At 41.3% G+C, this 17,826-nt stretch overlaps 1 protein-coding gene across 2 annotated transcripts in view; it reads left to right on the forward strand.

Annotated features, from left to right (window-relative positions):
- Nucleotides 1–2,435: 2,435 nt before the first annotated feature.
- LOC116335810 (mitogen-activated protein kinase kinase kinase 11) overlaps nucleotides 2,436–17,826 on the forward strand; it is a 53,441-nt gene continuing 38,050 nt past the window's right edge. The window contains exon 1 of one of the 2 annotated variants that reach the window (XM_039609307.1): nucleotides 2,436–4,528. In XM_039609307.1, the coding sequence (XP_039465241.1) occupies nucleotides 3,772–4,528 (757 nt within the window). In that variant the 5' untranslated portion in view covers nucleotides 2,436–3,771. The remainder of the gene's footprint in view (nucleotides 4,529–17,826) is intronic. The other variant, XR_004200669.2, reaches the window with a different exon arrangement.

Raw genomic sequence — 17,826 nt, forward strand, 5'->3', positions numbered from 1 at the left:
TCCTCCTGCCTCTATTTTACTTTTTTTAAACAGTCCCCTTTGTCGTGTAAACGCAGCCGCCTCTCTTACACCCACCCCCAAACACAGCCGACCAAGCAGTGCAGAGCTGGGACCACGAAAACAACTGCATCCTTCCTGCACAAGCGTTGACTCAGCTCACTGTGAGGAGGGAGGGGTTTTGCTCAGTGTGTGTGTGTGTGTGTGTGTGTGTGTGTGTGTGTGTGTGTGTGTGTGTGGGGTAAAGAGGGAGGAAGGTGGGATGGGGTGTCGGTAGTTGACTTTAGGAGGTTGGTGTTCAAACAAACGGCAGCCGTGGTGCAGGGAAGGAGGGAGGGGAGGGGAGCCATCAAAGGGCTAACAGAAGGAAGCACGCTGTTTCCACACAGGAGCCGGCGGGGACAGAGGTGACCCTCTGATTCCCGTCACCTCCCGAGAAGGCACTGACTTACAAACATGGGAAAATATGGCCAAGAGGAATTCCCTGACCTTTTCCAAGATAAAGTCTTTTTGTTTGTATGGATAGAATGCACCTTCATCAGTGGGAACACCAGCAGTCACTTACTAAAATATACTCCAGTCTTTACTGAAGGCTATTTTTAAATAACTTTTAAATATTAGGTGACTACAAAACCATGGTGTGCGCCCTGTGTGGGTGTTTTTGTCATGTTAAAAAACATGGTTGGGAACGTAGATGGACCAGTCAATCATGAGCTTCATTTTTATCACCCAGCTCTCTCTTCACAACAGCAGATGGATGGTTGTGGATGCCACCCTCCCTCTCTGCTTACTGATACTTAAAATTCCTTTACTTGGGGCAGCAACAAGTCCTCGACCCAGAGTGGCTGAAAGCCTTGACCCAAGACTCAAAGGTGCTAATTCTCATCCACGTGCTGCTGTAAACTGTCCCAGTGCAAACGGGAGGTTATGGTTTGATGAAGCCAAGAAACGACATCAGCAGCAGCAGAAACAAGATCCTGAGACCACTGAACCTAACACTTTCTTCCCCTTCTGCAGTTTCTCGTGAACACTAGAAATTTTGTCCATAGAAATTATGAACACAATCAGTGACAAAGGACAGCCTGGCAGAGTCCAACACCAAAGAATGGTCTGACTTATTTTCAGCAATGCAATGGACACTTTGAGGAATGAAAAATTTTCCTCCAAATCCACAAAACACATGCTGACTGCAGACTGCCGCACACATCCTTGAAAAAATATCTGGTAAAGTGTTCAGTGACCAGGGCCAGTTCCTGATTCCCAGGTGACATACAAGTATTCCAAGTATGTGGACAATTTTCGTAGTTTTGCCTCTGTACATCACCTTGGTGGATTTAAAATCAAACAATCAACATGTGATTAAAATACAGACTTTCATCTTTAATTTAAAAGGTTTAACAAAAGCATTGCATGAACTGTTTAGGAAATACAGCCACATTTACATAGAAATTTGTTCTAGTATAACACTAGATAATATTCCATGTAATATTGAATTAAATTATAAAATATAAAAATAAAATAAAAATCCAAAATTTTATGTAAAAAAATCCAATTATGAAATACTGTATTTATGTAGTTCTCACAATCTGAACTTTTCACTGCATAAATTATAATCTTTATTTTGCACTAATGGACTTCCATCACCAGGTGACATCATCACCAGGATTACTAAATATTCTACCATACTTATAACTATAGTGCAGCATTTATGAGTTTATTTTTCCCCAGGTTCTTTCAAAATAAAAGTCAGATTAAACTGTACCGTAAAATCAAAACAACATCTGCGGTTAAAAGATGTGTCTCTTTTACCCAGTATTTCAGAATCACATCATTAAATGACTATTATTGTCAATTCGTCAAAACTCATTTTAATGGGGCTAGATTAAAAAAATGTAAGTGTAGGCAAAAACTTCCTCTTTGTTGTTGTTTTGTAAGTAGCTGCTTAATTTGGTGAAGTTAGCTAACAAGAAGTTAGCTAACTTCGAAACACGGGAACTGGGGAAGTCTTTTAAAATAAAAGTATCAGAACTACAAACTATAGTTTTTAAAGGAGGCCACAAACCACTTTAACTTTATTCTTTTACCTGTACTCACATGTCAAAATAACTATTTCTTAACTCAGGTTACTGCTACAAAATAGTATCCCGTTCAGATCTGGGTACTTTTATTAGGTATATAATATATACTGACTTGAAATTACATTACACAGGGCTTCGTATAGGGTTTTCACTGCATAGGAAAGCAAGATTATTAACAACAACAACAACAACAACAACAATAATAATAATAATAATACTAATAGTAGTAGTAGTAGTAGTAATAGTAGTACTATTATTATACTACTTAGTATATATAGTAGTAGTTCTAGTAACAGTAAATGTAGATATAAGTTAGTATTATAGCGCATTGTGATGCACAGCTTGGTAGCTAAACACTTCCAACTTCTAAGTTATAACGCAACCACGTAAAGGCGCCCACAAGTTTTATTTTGAAAGTTTCAAGAGAACGCGTTACGCCGTTTCGCGTAACTTGACGACGCTCTGTCATCTGACTCTTCCTGTTGGGAGAGAAAAAAGTTTTGAAACCCCACCCTCTCCACTGACCGTAAGCGCAGACGTAGAAGTGGTTCGAGAACCTGGCGAGTGAGCTCTGCCCGAGGAAGACAAGTGTGATATGAAGTTATGATGGAGTTGTTCCGCTCTTTGGATACCGACTGTAAGAACGGGGGACTCGAGCCGGACCAGGCCACGCGCTGAACTCCCACCAGGAACTAACGGGATTTGTTTTTACTGCGTTTCTCTGAGGAAAGTAGAGCCGAGCAGGTTTGGAGAGCTCTTCCTGTTACAAAGTCAGCGGTCCCCAAGTTTGCTTTATGTTATGGTAAAGGCTGGCTATTTGTGTGCTTCCCATAAGACCGTGAGCATGGATACTTTGGCGCAATGGGATGCGGGATTTCCTGCGGAAGTGCCGCAAAGTTGCGGTGAGACGCCGTTATTGGAGTTTTGGGCTTAATGCGGACTGGACAGCGCTGAAACTTGTCGTAAAACACTGGTTGGCTGGACTGAATGCTCCTTTCCTGCTATTCTTCTCCGCTTCTCAGCGCTTCCTGCTTGTGGTGGCCACTGCACTTAATGGCTAAAAATACATAAAAACTTAAAATGGACAGTTAAGTGTGGTGGGAACCTTTATTACCAGTTGCAATAGCAGTACCTGGGAGTGTTTCACAGTAAGCTGAGTAGTTTTTATTCGTCTTCTTAAACTTTCCCTCTCTAAAAAAACAAAACAAAACAAAGTCAGGACTCAACAGGTGGCAGTTTTGAATGAGGGGGAAGAAGAGCTAAATTAGCCATAATGAGGTGATTCGAGAGGCTCTTAAATACAGGCCGGTGAAATGATATTGTGCTTAAACCATGTGTTGGAAAACCACACACCACATCACTTGAACAGAGAGAATTTCAGTGGAAGCAGTGCTGTCTTTCTGAGCTTTGAAACACTTAGCCTTAATCAAACAAAAGAAATCTCTAGTGATTCATCCGATGGAGAGACGAGTTTAATGCGGTGATGAATAAAAGACACTTGCGCTTCTGTTGTCTTTGACTCCTCTCCTCTAGCCCACTTGTTGGTCCAACTTTTGAACACATTTCATTAGTCCCTGATGAGCCAACAAGAAAGACAGGAAAGGGAGCGAGGCGCAATAAAGTACTCCTTTGTACTTTATTTTCAAACCCTTGGGGTGCTAAATCAGATTCAGTCAAAACATCTGCTTGAGGCTCCATGGAGCCACTGAAGAATATATTCAGCCGTGGCCCGCTGTCCAACTGGAAAAATTTGGAACAATCGCAAAAAGGGAACTTCACCAACCCTGTGTGGACAGCCTTATTTGACTATGAGGCATCCTGTAAAGATGAGCTCACCTTACGTAAAGGCGATCTGGTGGAAGTCCTCTCTCTGGACTCGGAGATATCAGGGGATGAGGGCTGGTGGGCGGGAAAGGTCAACAACAAGGTGGGTATCTTCCCATCCAACTACGGTTCCTTCAAGCCAAGTGGATATGGAAAACTTCCGGGCAGTGCTGTGGTGGATGAGCTTGCTCCGGCTGTGGTGGGTGAGTTTGAACCAGAAGAGGTAGATTTCCGGGAGTTGAGCCTGGAGGAGGTCATCGGGGTTGGGGGATTTGGAAAAGTGTATCGTGGTACATGGAGAGGAGAGCTGGTGGCGGTGAAGGCCGCCCGCCAAGACCCGGACGAGGACATCAGCGTGACAGCACAGAACGTGAGGCAGGAAGCCCGTCTGTTCTCCATGCTCACCCACCCCAACATCATCGCCCTGAAGGGCGTGTGCCTGCAGGAGCCCAACCTGTGTCTCATCATGGAGTACGCCTCAGGTGGGCCGCTGAGCCGTGCTCTGGCAGGCCGTCGAATACCACCGCACGTCCTGGTCAACTGGGCTGTGCAGATAGCCAGAGGGATGTTGTATCTGCACAGTGAAGCCATCGTCCCTGTCATCCACCGGGATCTCAAGTCCAACAACAGTAAGTCCTTCAAGCCCGCAGCGCAGATCAGCATAGCTTCAGTCTGTCTGTTGGGGGTTAGTTCAACGAAATCAAAGGTTTGGATATAATTACAGGGCCTTCTGCTTAGGAAAGCCTCATGGCTCTAATGAACATGGCTGTACTGTAAAGCTCCTAAAGGAATCTCTCAGTGTTTACAAAGCTTTATCTAGAACAAAGAGGGCCTTTTAAGCTATCATTCAGTTTGCCAGATTAGTCCGTCTCTCATTCTGATTCTGTATCATTATTGATAAGAAATTCAGATTTATCTAGACTTTGACATCATGTGACTCCTGGGCTATATAAGGTAGGCCAGACCTATAGACGGCTGACGCATACCAGGAAAAACTAACATAAAGTGTCTTAGGGAAATGCAGGGCCAGTGTGTGCCAAACCAGTCTGCAGCGCTCCACTGAATGGATTGAACACACCACTCTTCCAAAACATGCTCCTATATTTAGTTTGGTGGGGCGCTCTCATTACAACTTTGTATTGATTTGTGGGGGATGTGCACCCTAACCTTGCCAGCAAAATTCCCTCACAGCATAACTCCAGGTCCCTTCACTGCATGGGTCAATTTACTTTTGTTTGTCATCTTTGTGTGCCTGCTTGTGTGTGTTTGGATACTGCTCCTAGGACAAGAATACCAAGTTTTTCCTGTGAAAGAATGCAGTGGACGAGTTTTACTTCTCGGCACCGTTATATCTCACACTTTGGACTTTAACGCTGTCCTCTTCTTGCATCAAAGGTCTTGCGTCAGTGTTTTCGGGGCCTTGTGGCAGACACGTAGGCGTTGGACCTTGTCATTAAAGCAACAATGCAGGGAGATGTATCACTGATAAAGCTTTCTGTCTCCCCCTTTTTTTTCTGTAGAATAAGAAGCTCTTTTCTCAGCTCTAACGGCAGCTTTAACCCAAACAGAGAGCCAGCTGAATTGTGCAGCAGCTTGCTCTCTGTTATTATCATTCCTGTGACGCAGCATATAATCCCCATCAACTCTGCTGCGGCCTAAAAAAAACCCTTCCTCTGCTCATCCTTTGTGTTGTTAGAGATCCTGATCACCAAACTACGCCGAATGAAAAAGATCACCTAGCAACACTTTTTTTAGGGTGTGGCCTTGGATGGGAGCATCCAAAGGTCACTATTCTTGATTCAAGGTTTGCTGATAGCAGTGGCTTCAGCACATCCTAAGAATATGTTTCTCTGAGGCTGCTCAATATTTCCATCGTGCCTTTTGTTTCAGTCGGTATCATCAATGCGCCACAGAATGGCCTCGCCCTCACCCATTGCGTATCATCTGCCTTGTCAGGTTATTTCCCAGCTGGAAATGCATCTGCTGTAACACACAAAAAAAACAGAGGAGTTATTTTAATGTAGTGTTTGTATAGGAGACAGGCCGGAGCGAACACAATCCCTCTCTCTGTGTGCCTGAGAGATCCTATCTCTCTCCTGCCTCCTCCTGCCTCTTGTTTTTTAATTCTTCACTGAATCTTTGTCCGTGGCCTGCCTCTACATGTCTCCGTACGACCTTATTCCTGTCGTGCCACTGAGCAATATCCTGTTGTGGGGAGAGAGAGGGAGGTGGGGTCATTCGAAAAAGACATTCTTTCAGTTTGACAGTAATTTGCCAGGCTGGAAGCGGCACTCTGACAGGTTTAACGGGCAGGTGCAAAAACATCCCAACATAAGAGCGCTGGTTAAATAGACCAAAAATCTTAATGGGGCGGTTACTTTGAAGGTACAGCATGTACTAAACCATCCACAGTTGCCCTCAGATTGTAGTGTCAGTTCCTCAGAATAGTGGTGCAAGTTCTTCTTTCTATAGCTGCCATTTTACGCCAGCGCTCTGCAGTCAAACAGGGAGGAATCTGTCAGCGAGGAGGCACAAAGCCTGTTTCCAAATGTCGCTGTAAGTGACCAAACGCAGGAAAGAACTGAGGCAGAGGTGGGCTGAGGAAAGGATAACTCCTCGTATGATGATGTCACGGTCATGGTAAAGGGGGAAAAAAAGGATTACTATTGTTAATTGGGGCCATTTGTTACAGTGATTGATTATTAATGTGAATAGTCGCTTTCTCTGCAGGGCTTCTAAACAGCAGCTGTATTGCTGTTGTGGATTGTTGGGCGGAAGGTGCTGATTTAACAGAAGCATTAGAGAGAGTTCATGGTGGGGCGCTTGGCTTAGAGCCAGAGGCCATAACTGGAATTCCACTGAATGCAAGTGGGGACCAGAGAGTGGAGCAGCATAATGTCTCTCACTCTGGCGTCTGCACGTCCGAGGAGTTTTCACACCTTCTGCACTTTGGTGTTTTAGCGTCTTGTGGTTGGGTTTAAGGGCTTTGTATATTGGTCTTTATGAAAACACCAACATCTTTAGCAATCGCTGGCTAATAACCAGCACAGTGGTTCAAAGCCTCAGACACTGCTCTATAGCTAATCCATGCTGCTTATCTACAAACAAGCACGTGTCTCTGTCTCACACCTTCGCTGTCTGCTTAAGCTACCAAAAACATCAGCTTGTGGCTTGGATCGGTCACTTAGTCGCACATTAAGCAGCTTAATAATTTAGTTAATGCCAGGATTTGTCGTTTTAGCTGCTAAATGGTGGGTTCCTTTTTCCTCAGTTTCACTGCTAACATGATCTCTAATTAGAACCACAAGTTTATGTGTGTGTTTGTTGTTCCCCGGCTGCCAGCCTGTACATGTGAACACAGAATAGGAGAAATTTAAGACCTCTATTCACTCTTCTCTAAGCTTTGTCTTGATGTCTAGAAAAACGCCTGCCTTTTTATCTGCCAACAACTCAATTAATGATACATTACCGCAACCTGTCCCGTTATAAAAACCACTGGTAAGAAAACAGTCAGAGGTGTTAATTTTATTGATCAATAACTTTTGTCAACAACTTTTTTTATTTTTTCCAGAGGAAAACTGGGCGATGACAAAATAAAATTCATGCATTTGCTCCTAGGAAGCAGTACTACTTTATTTTTTTTACTATTTACCTTTAGGAAACCGTACAATTAGCTCTCCTGCTCCCTGTTTCTCTTGAAAAAAAGGAAGAAAAAACCCTGTAAAAATATGTTAATTCTTAAGTGTGTCAGGGTTTCGTAATTTTTGCTATTCTCAGTACAGCGGATGACACTTTTGTCCCATTTAAGGCTCAGTTTATCAGATTATCAGTTTGGATAAGGTTTACTTCAGGGTTTATTTCCCTGTTAGCAATGCCTCCCATATCACTGCAGCTTTTATTGCATTTTTTCTTTTTTACTAGACGGTTGAGTTAGAGCCCCGTTATTGGCAGGTTGATATTATGGGATAATATTGGCTATTTGCTGATTTATCAGTATTTATAATAACCAAATCAAGAAGAGACAGCAGACAGACCTTAACCATGTTATGAGTGTTAAATGGCACCACACGACTATACCCTTGTGGAACAGAGTGGATGATGGCTAACCAAAAATGTGTGGGTGTGGGCTATTTTCTTCATCTACAGTAAAACTCAATCTCTGATGGCTTTCAGGAAGCTCATTCAAAGTGTCACCTGTGGACTGATATACCAAAAAGTCACCACGCACCATAAAACTGCAGAGGCTTTAGTTAGAGTCGGTGAGGAAAGTGTCAAGCTAAGCATTTGCTGTGCTAGAACTCACAGTCCCCGTTTTCAGGAAGAAGCCACAGTGGGATCTTTGATCAACATGTTTTTTTTTCCACAAGTGGACAAACATCTGATACATGTCTTCTACCAGCATGTTTTTCATTCAGGGCCCCCGGTGCCCACACTGCAGCACACTCAAAACATCCTCTGTGTGTGCGTGTGTGTGCGCGTGGGTGGGTGGCTGGGTGGCTGGGTGTATCTCGTTTACATGCGTGTAGTGAAATGCACTCCTGTTAGCACTGCAGTTACACATCACCGTTCCTCTGTGCGGCTGCAGGGCTTATGAGGGCCATTTAGACTTTTTGGTCTGGTTTCCTGATGGTGCAGATATTTTTAGAGGAGGGAATGAGGGAACGCGATAAAGTCCAAGCATGCACCTGTGTTTTTGTGTCAAACAAACAAACAAACAAACAAAAAAAGCTTGTGAGTCAAATATTTTATTACCTAACTGCATGCTCGTCAATTCACTATTGGGAATGTGAGAAGAATTTCTACTAATTTTGCGGCGCTATTTAATTCTTGTTGACTTCAGCTCATGAGACTATAGTCACAGATGCCCTCTTGGCTGTAGCGAGTGCCAGACAATCCTAATTTGTGTCAAGGACAGCGGCAGAGTGGAGCAGTAGGTGGAACGAGCAAGTTACTTCCAGCAAACCTGTCAGTCAGAGCAAACAGAGCTTGAAACCTATCCCTTGATAAAGCATAATAGCCTCCTAATGGAGCAATTTTAGGACTCGCTGCCAAGGCAAGCTGTAGAAGAAGGGAAAATGTGGTCTTGAGAAAAAAGTAACATCTTGCCATGTGACACTATAACACATCAAGGCTTTTGCTTATCAAATTAGATTAATGTTAGAGGCAAAGACAGGAAGGTGCCTGCACACATTCAGTGCAATCTGTGTGCAAGGCTTCAGTAACATTGTTTATGACTCAAGAAACTGAGACAGCTCATGTATGCACAGTTCTCACTGTCCAATAACAAACTCATGGCAGAGGAAACTGTTAATCAGTGTTATATTTCTACTGACTAATTTCAATGGGGAAGTCCCCTCTTGATGTCGGTCTGAGCAACTTTTGCAACGTAATGTGAAAATGTTAAATGCATTTTTCAGAATCTAGTTTTGACAAACTATAAGCGGTCTCTTAGCTAGTGGATCTTCAGATAATTATGCTTAAATATGATTGACACCTCTTGACTACAAAGCCACCATTATAACACATTAGTAATGCAAAGTTTTATTTAATGTTATTTAACAGCGATATAAATAAAAGTCAGGAGTTTAAGAGTCTCTTTAGTGAGAGTTTCCTGCAAAAGAGATGCAGGAGTGCATATACACACCCAGCACCACAAAGCAAGGCCCTGCCCTGGCTTAAGTGCCAACCCCCCTGTACTACAGATAAGTGAATACTTTTGAATCTTCGACTCTTGGTGAAACCACAGAGGAATCTGAGGTGCAGTGGTTTGCACTGTCACTTTGCAGCCTCTCTGTGTGACACTGGCATGTCCTTGCTGTGCCTCGGTGGGTTTCCTGTGGGTGCAAAAACATTTATGTTGTCTTCTGTTGAAATCATTAATTAGTAGCAGCTTGACTTAATGTTGATCTGTCATAAATGTCACTTAAAATGTTGCACAAATTCCCTTTTCATCTCACTCTCTACATCACTGCTCGACTACACACAGCTGAGCTGAGCCACACATGGTGTAGGGCATGTGTGAACAGAGACGTGCAGACACAGGCTACATGTTCAATAGGGAAAAAAACGGCAGGACAGTTTCACACAGTTTTAATTTAGGCTGATAATCCCATTGAGCACCTACCTGCTCACCTTTTCTTGCTGCCTTTAGCTGCTCAGTTCCTTGTTTGAAATGCAGAGCAATCTCACTATAATTTTGCTGCCAAGCAAGCCTAAATTTTGTGTTTTTTCCAGGTGAATCCTGCTGCTTTCATGTTTGGCAATCCTCTCAGAAAGATGCTGGAGCTCCTAAGAGCCTGTTCTTGAGCTGTTGCCCGTTTCACTAAAGCACTTGATGCATGCTACTTGCATGCAGATCACAAGTGGTACCAGCATCCTGTTTTCCAAAAATACATTGTCACTCACAAAATTGCAGATACATTTTACATATTTTACATGTCTTACAGTCCTCATGTTCAGATATTACCATGTCTTAAAATTACACGTAGAGAAGACCAAATATATCTTCCTCTTTACATCACACATTTTTAAAAAAAATTAAATTAGATTACATTTAGATTAAATTTCACACAAAGCTGTGTCATACCGAATCATGCAGCACTTGCATATGCCTGTATCTAACCCATGCCCTAGTTTACTGACACACAGTACGCTCTTTCATTAAAAAAGAAGCATTTATGTCGAACACAATCAGGACTTGTTTGAAGTTTCACTTTCACTTCTAGGTACCTTAAATACCTGTAATGTACGTCATACCGGTTTTACATTACTTGCTACCTACTCATTAGTGCTTTTTAGTGTTCAGTCTTCCTTAGTATTTAAAACTAGATCAAATGTTCAGTGTCCAACATGATGGTACCAAGCCTCTACAATTTTTTTCACCCTTTAGTGGTGGCCTGTCGCTAGATTTAACTTTAACCTGCAGTTCAGTAAAATCAACAATTGATTAAATTCCAAATCTCCACCATGTATTGCTAACGTTGCACTAACTAGTTACTCAGTGATGTTGATGGCATGCTATAATTTGATGCTTCCCTCGGTACACTCCGGTGTGGCAGCGGAATGACTTTAGATTTTCTGATTGGTCAGTCAGTGAAACAGACTGGGACTGGCTTCTTTTGGATGTATGAGAGTGCAGTACAGTGTGTACCACATATTTACCGCATGTTATTTACAGAGGTGTTGTTTGTGTTTTACGGTCTAGTGAGAAAGAAATGATGGAGAAAGCTGAAAAAAATTTCTGACACTGTCAGATGAATTGACTTTGACACAGCAAAAGACTGTGAGACATTTATCTGATTTTGTCTAGATTTCTCACTTTAAAGCCTTAAAGTTGAAGTATGTAAAATCTCACTGCTAGACGTCAGGGTTTTTTTTTTTTTTTTTTTTTATCCCTTCTGATCCAAGTCCGTGATCCTAGCTAGGATGGCCACTGTAGGACAAAAAGCTCTGGCTGCCATTCATCTGTAGTGAGTGTGGGCTATCAGACTGCCGTTTACCTCAGCTGTGAATATGCCAGGTATCCAGGGCTGATGAATCATTGAATCACTGAAACGTACTTCTGTGCGATGACAGTGATACGGAGGCGAGTTGTTGAGGATATCCCCAAGTTTTCTGGGAGTTTTGCCATTGCAAACACAACAGGTGGATGCCTGTGAGTTCTCTTCTCCTCTGTTTTTGGCATACTACTTATGTGTCCTTAGCTACATCCTACCTCCGTCTTTAGCTACACGTATAAAATGTAATTATGTAGAATGGTGATGTCCATCTTGGCCACTATATTCAATATGGCATTGCAACATGGTGGCTTTGAAAACCAGCACCCCCTACTATGTATGTTCAATGGATCAATTCTTTAGAAAAATGCATCAATTTGTTTAAAAGAAGAAAAACTGATTAGTGTGTATTTATGTCTTCCAACAAACTCAAAAATGACTGACAGTACCTTTGATGTTAGTCCTTTGGTTGGTACCATGTTGGTTTTTTGGAGCCAGAAATGACCATATTTACATAGGTGACTGGGGCAACAAGAATTATAAGATGATGTGTACAAGCTTGGTTAACAACCTGCATCCAACAACTGGATTCTCCATGTCCAGATTAAAAAGCAGCTGCTGATAATCCCAAAAGGTTGATTCTGTCCATCTGGACTTAGCGTTTTCTGTGTGAGAAACGTTTCATCAATAATCCAAGTTACACTTCTTAGGAAGCTAGGCCTAGCTGAATGCTACCTATATGCCCATAATGCCCTGTCTCAGTACAAATGTCAGTCACACAGTTACCTTTAATACTATGAAAAGCTGATTATTATAATTGACCCTCATTGGCCACATCTGTTTTTCCTAGTTGTTTTTTTCCTGGCTCTGCACGGAGAGTAAAAAGACAACTGAAACCAGATCCGTGATGAATTTGCAAATCTGATCCATGTATGAGCCTCGCTGCACACTTTATTGAAGCAGCATGACACTTCTTGTGCCTTCTTTCTTTTTTCCCTCCCTTGCAGCATAAGCGGAGCACATTTCAGTTAATACTTCAACTTTGTTTGTGTTCTTCTTCGTTTACATTTGACGGTTTATTGAATTTGTACTGAGGATATGTGTTTATTGCCTGTTTATCTCAGGAATAAAAAAGAACCCTTAAGCTTGACAGAAATAGTGATTTGATTTATAGCGTTTTATGTATATGTATAAAAACACAGGGGAAAAGAGTAAATCTCATTTCTCAAAGTCTCTGGGAAATGCATAGAAACAGCAATGAACTTTAATCAACTAAAAGTAAAAATGAGAAATGTGTGTGTTATCTGTGATGCTTTGCAAAGCTGTCACATCAGCTTAGTTTCAGTATATTTCAGTATTAAAATATATAGTGCGAAGTAAGTTGCACAGCAAGTGTCTGTTTTTAAACTTCACTTAATTACTTGCAGAGTCTAGCACTCAACCTTCTTAACTGCCTTACCAAGAAGAGAAAATTTAGCACATGCTAACTGTTTTTATTCAGTAGACAGCGTAACCTCAGAAGTGAGCAGAAAGTGCCTTGTTTTGAATGATCCATAAACGTGGCTGCCTCTTCAGTGCCAATTGCTGACTGGCATATCCGAGGGATGCCTGGGGTGTCCTGACTGGGAACAGTGCGGGGGTCACCAGGGGTAAAGCTCAGCTGTGTTGCTGCTGGCTCAGAGTGTGTGTCAGTGGGCGATAAGGCAGAGAGGAGTTTGCTAGGCTAACCCGATGTGCAGTTTAGGCAGCTACCTGACTGCTTTGTTTTCCTGTGCTGTTGTTGGAAATAACAGCCTTGCTGAATCCAGTGAGGCTTATAATGAAGAGCAGGTTAGATCTGGAGACTAGTACATCTGTGGACAGACTTGAGCTTTAATTTTTTTTCAAAGCTAGAGGAAATACTAATATTTTTAGATCAAAGCTTCTAGAAACTGATCATTTCCAGGTTGAATTTTGACCATTTTCTTGTCCTCCGGATGAGATTCAAAGTAAATTCATGCCATGTTGAGGCACAGTGTTTCCCACACTCAGACTTTACTTGGGCAGGGCGCCCAGGTATATTAACGGACTCCTAAATATATCTGAAGACCAGGCCACTGTTTACCATATGTGGGCCCCAACATAAAAACAACACACTGCCACTTATACATTTTCTATTTTCTTTACCGTTTACAATAACCACTTGTCTGCTCTTTTTTCTTTTTTCCCCCCACGCACACCAGAGAGAATATTGAGAATGTGACATGGCACTCTGTAGAAATCTGTAGACTGCAATAGCGTGCTAGAAATTGTCAAATTTTTGAATAGAGTCAATTGTGACTTCACAGATGGTTAGCGCTGACAGCTAATGAAACTGTACCAAAAGTGATGCAGTCACATTAGCTTGGATGTCTCAGTACTTAACACTGTGTTGTCAGTCTCTGATACATATCTGGTCACATAGCCTCACAAAACATATGTTAGGTTGATAGGGTTTGCACAATTAGTTACTTTTATCTACTTTTACAGGAAATTAGCAGTAACTTTTATTCCTTAACTTTGATAGTACATCTAAATAAATATTGAAAAATAGTTTGAAAGACTTAAGGGGCTATTCTGTTCTGATGACGGGCAAAGAGAGCGTCAGGAAGATATGGCCCATCTGCAGCTCGAAACGACCACCACAAGTAGGCTCTTATTATTTGGGGGAGCATTAGTCCTTTTATGAAACAACAGAAGAATTTTATCAATGTCCATTATATCCATTAACCTCAATTTAAATTTATTTCAATGTATTTATTTATACAACACCAAATCACAGCAGTCACCTCAAGGCACTTTATATTGTAAGGTAGACCCTACAATAATACATACAGAGAAAAACCCAACAATCATATGACCCCTGTGAGCAAGCACTTTGGCGACAGTGGGAAGGAAAAACTCCCTTTAACAGGAAGAAACCTCCGGCAGAACCAGGCTCAGGGAGGGACTGCCATCTGCCACGACCAGTTGGGGAGAGAGAAGGAAGACATGATAAAAAACATGCTGTGGAAGTGAGCCAGAGATTAATAACAAGTATGATTCAGTGCAGAGAGGTCTGTTAACACATGGTGAGTGAGAAAGGCCTCGAGCCAGGAGCTGATTAGACTAGCTTAGCATACAGACTGGAAACGGATTAAAACAGCTACCTTTGTTCTGACAAAAGCAAAGTACTAGCACTGCTGGCTTCCACTAATATCTTGTTGTTACTTCGATGGACGTAGAATTATGCTAAGCTAGGATAATCACATCCTGAGTTCTATTTCAATTACCTGTTAAAATTAAGTGTTCTAGGTGAGTTATTAGATATTAAGTCTGTCTTGTTTCGTTCTTCTTAGCCCTTCAGTTTTAACTGCCATTAAAACCTTTTTACTAACTATATTTTGACTCCTAGTTTAATCTCCTTTTAATATTTTAAGTATAAATTTTGTGTACATAAATAGCTGCAGTCAGAATATTCAGGTTATGATTTGTATACAGTCAGTGTGGTGGTCTGAATGGTAGCATATGAAATTAGTATGCAGATAGTTTTAGCTGTCTCAATTAAAATACTGCTCAGTGCATTATTTCGGCATTTCATATTTAGTTGTTACTGTATATATCTGCACCATATAACATCTGTATTCACATGCATTATGCACTATGTACTGTAGGTGCAAAGCGAGCGAGGCCCACACAATGACTGCACGCCCACGCTTAGTCATGAAAGCTGCAGAATTATGTCTCTGTGTGTGTAGTCCGAGCAGGATGAGTGAGGGGGGCCAAACAACAGAACTGCAGGGGAGGAGGAGGAAAAAACAGAAAGAAAATAAAAGCAGATACTGGAAGGTCAGAACACACAGGAAGTAGAGAGGTTTCCAGCACTCAGCCAGACTGAAATCTGTTGTTGTTTTTTCCCCTTCTCCAGTCTGAAATATAGTTTCAGCTTGTCCTCTTTCTCACCTCACAGATCATAAGATATGTTTGTGGAAGAGAAACCGAATACATGGGTTAAAACATGTTTATATGATAAAAGGAATTGAGGAATTGAAATGTTGTTTGCTTTTTTTATCTAGACTTGCAGTTCTAAACAATTCCTATTATTTGCAGCCTTTCCACTTAAAATATCGTTACCTATGTTGTCTTTGACCAGCATGATGGAATTCAACATCACACTCAATTAGTATAGCAGTATCAGTCTGCTATAGTGCTGTTGCGAGGCACTATACAGTGCACTCCCTGTTCCTGTGATCAGAAGGCCTGTTTAGTACCATGTTTACGAGATATAAAAATGCCATATTGCGATATCATCCCTTTAATGTGTGCAAAAACAAGTCAAGCCCAGGAATGTCTGAGAGCCCTGTGTTAGCATCTGATGGGCTGTTACAAGGTTACTTCAGTTATTGGTAAAGTGTGAAGCAGTTACTTAATATTTCCAGGCAAAAACTGCCTAGACTACTTTTGTGCTTACCATTGACTTATACTGTGATGCTTGATATACTACTATGCACTACAGTGTTGAGTCACACTTCAGATTATTATATCATGAGAAATATTGTTGCAAATTCATATCATAGATATAATTTTGAGGCTATGTAACCCTTTCCTAATGGTCAGTGACTAAGGCACTGAAGAATTTATTACCGGTATTGTAATACACTAGGTCACTGGACTTGGCAGGAACACTGGATAAACTTCTGAAAACATTTGAGCCTTCAACACTTCAGCCCAACAGTCTCAGTCATCTGACCGCCAATCTTTGCGAAAGCTTTAAAATTACCTAGCTTGCTTTAATTTTGGAGTTTTTAGCTTCGCTATACTATCCCTATCCGCAAAACAGGAAGTTGGGATGAACAACACTACGCCATAGCTCTTATTGTTGCAGTGTTAACTCTGCTGGTGTCATTTTATATAGCTCATTGTTATTTTTTTTTATGTCTGACTAATCTGCCTAATCTTTGCCAGTGAAATTTCAACAGTTTATACTTAAAATATTAAAAGGAGATTAAACTAGCTGTCAAAATATAGTTGGTAAAAACAAAGTTCAACAACTAAACAACTAAAACAACTTTTAGTTCCCTTAAACGAAATCTTTACATTTGGGTTTTGAATTCAGTTTAAATGTAGTTTTTGAATGGCAGTTTGCGGCTTGGAAAATACTTTGGCAATGAATGTGTTTACTGTCTCCGATTGGTCATGTGCTGTAAATGAAAACAAAAAGTCCTTAAATTATTGGATCTTTTCTAAAGGGGTTTTATAGGTATGCATATCTATACTGTAGAATCCACATAAAATATATATATGTATATGTATGTGTGTGTGTGTGTGTGTGTGTGTGTGTGTGTGTGTGTGTGTGTGTGTATATGTGTATGTATATATATGTATATTTTAATATATTTTAGCTGGCTGTGTTTCATTAATCACAATTACCACCAGTATAATTCCTTTCCCCCACCACTACCTACATTGACCCGAAAACCTCTGGGGTCAACCTCGTAATGACCCCTTATTTAAGCTTCTGAGGAAATGGCTGTAATGTCGGTTAAATTTCAACACCCTGGAGCTCTGGATGCTTGTTAATAAGTGACTGTTTTCAGGCACTCACAGGCAGTTACCTGGCACAGGGAATCATTTATAAACCCCCCTCATCAGTGTTAATGTGGATGCCCAGAAACAGAATACTCCCTTGTATGTGTTTTGGAGGGTGTGTTTCAGACTGAAACTCTCATGATGATTAGCTTCTAGCTTATGTACTTAAAGACATGCTTAATAGAAGCCAGGCAAGATTTTGTTCTTTATGTTCTTCGTTCTTTACCCCCCCCAAAAAAGTGTGTGCGTGTGTGTGGTTTTTTTTGGTTTTGGTTTTGTCTGTACCCAAGTCATTTTAATAATTCATAGCAGTTTGTCTCAGATGTTCTTTCAGGGTTATTTTTTTGCATAGATGCATTTTTTGTTGCCTCCCAGACAGGTTTACCCAGAGCCAGTGGAAGATTACCAGCATTTGTTAGAAAAGCATGAAGCAGACTTGTTAATGGGGGTTTCATTTACTCAAGCATAACACTGTTTTGTTGATCAGTTGTGTTTTCAGCACATCAGCTGTGCTCTGTTGGGCTGTCTAAGTATATTAACAGCTTCCTGACTATATCTGTTTACTTATTTGAGCATTTTCTCTATTTGTCTGAGCGAGTGGCACCATTCGCAGTCAGTTTAGTAGGATAATATTTGCCCTTATTTAGAAAGTTCAGTTGCGCTAACTAGCAAGCCCCAGACCTTTGCAGCTTTTATTTTTCCTACTGACTGGCTTCCTGCCCTTTTTTGCTGTCACAGCCGACCTCAGTTTAATTCAGCTATTTTCCCAAAGAGGATCTCCTCCTGCAGTTGGGTGTACTCACACTTCACCATCTTGGGCTGGAGCTGCTGACAGTAGTCCATCT

The sequence above is a fragment of the Oreochromis aureus genome, linkage group 3, assembly GCF_013358895.1.
Source record: "Oreochromis aureus strain Israel breed Guangdong linkage group 3, ZZ_aureus, whole genome shotgun sequence".
NCBI lineage: Eukaryota > Metazoa > Chordata > Actinopteri > Cichliformes > Cichlidae > Oreochromis > Oreochromis aureus.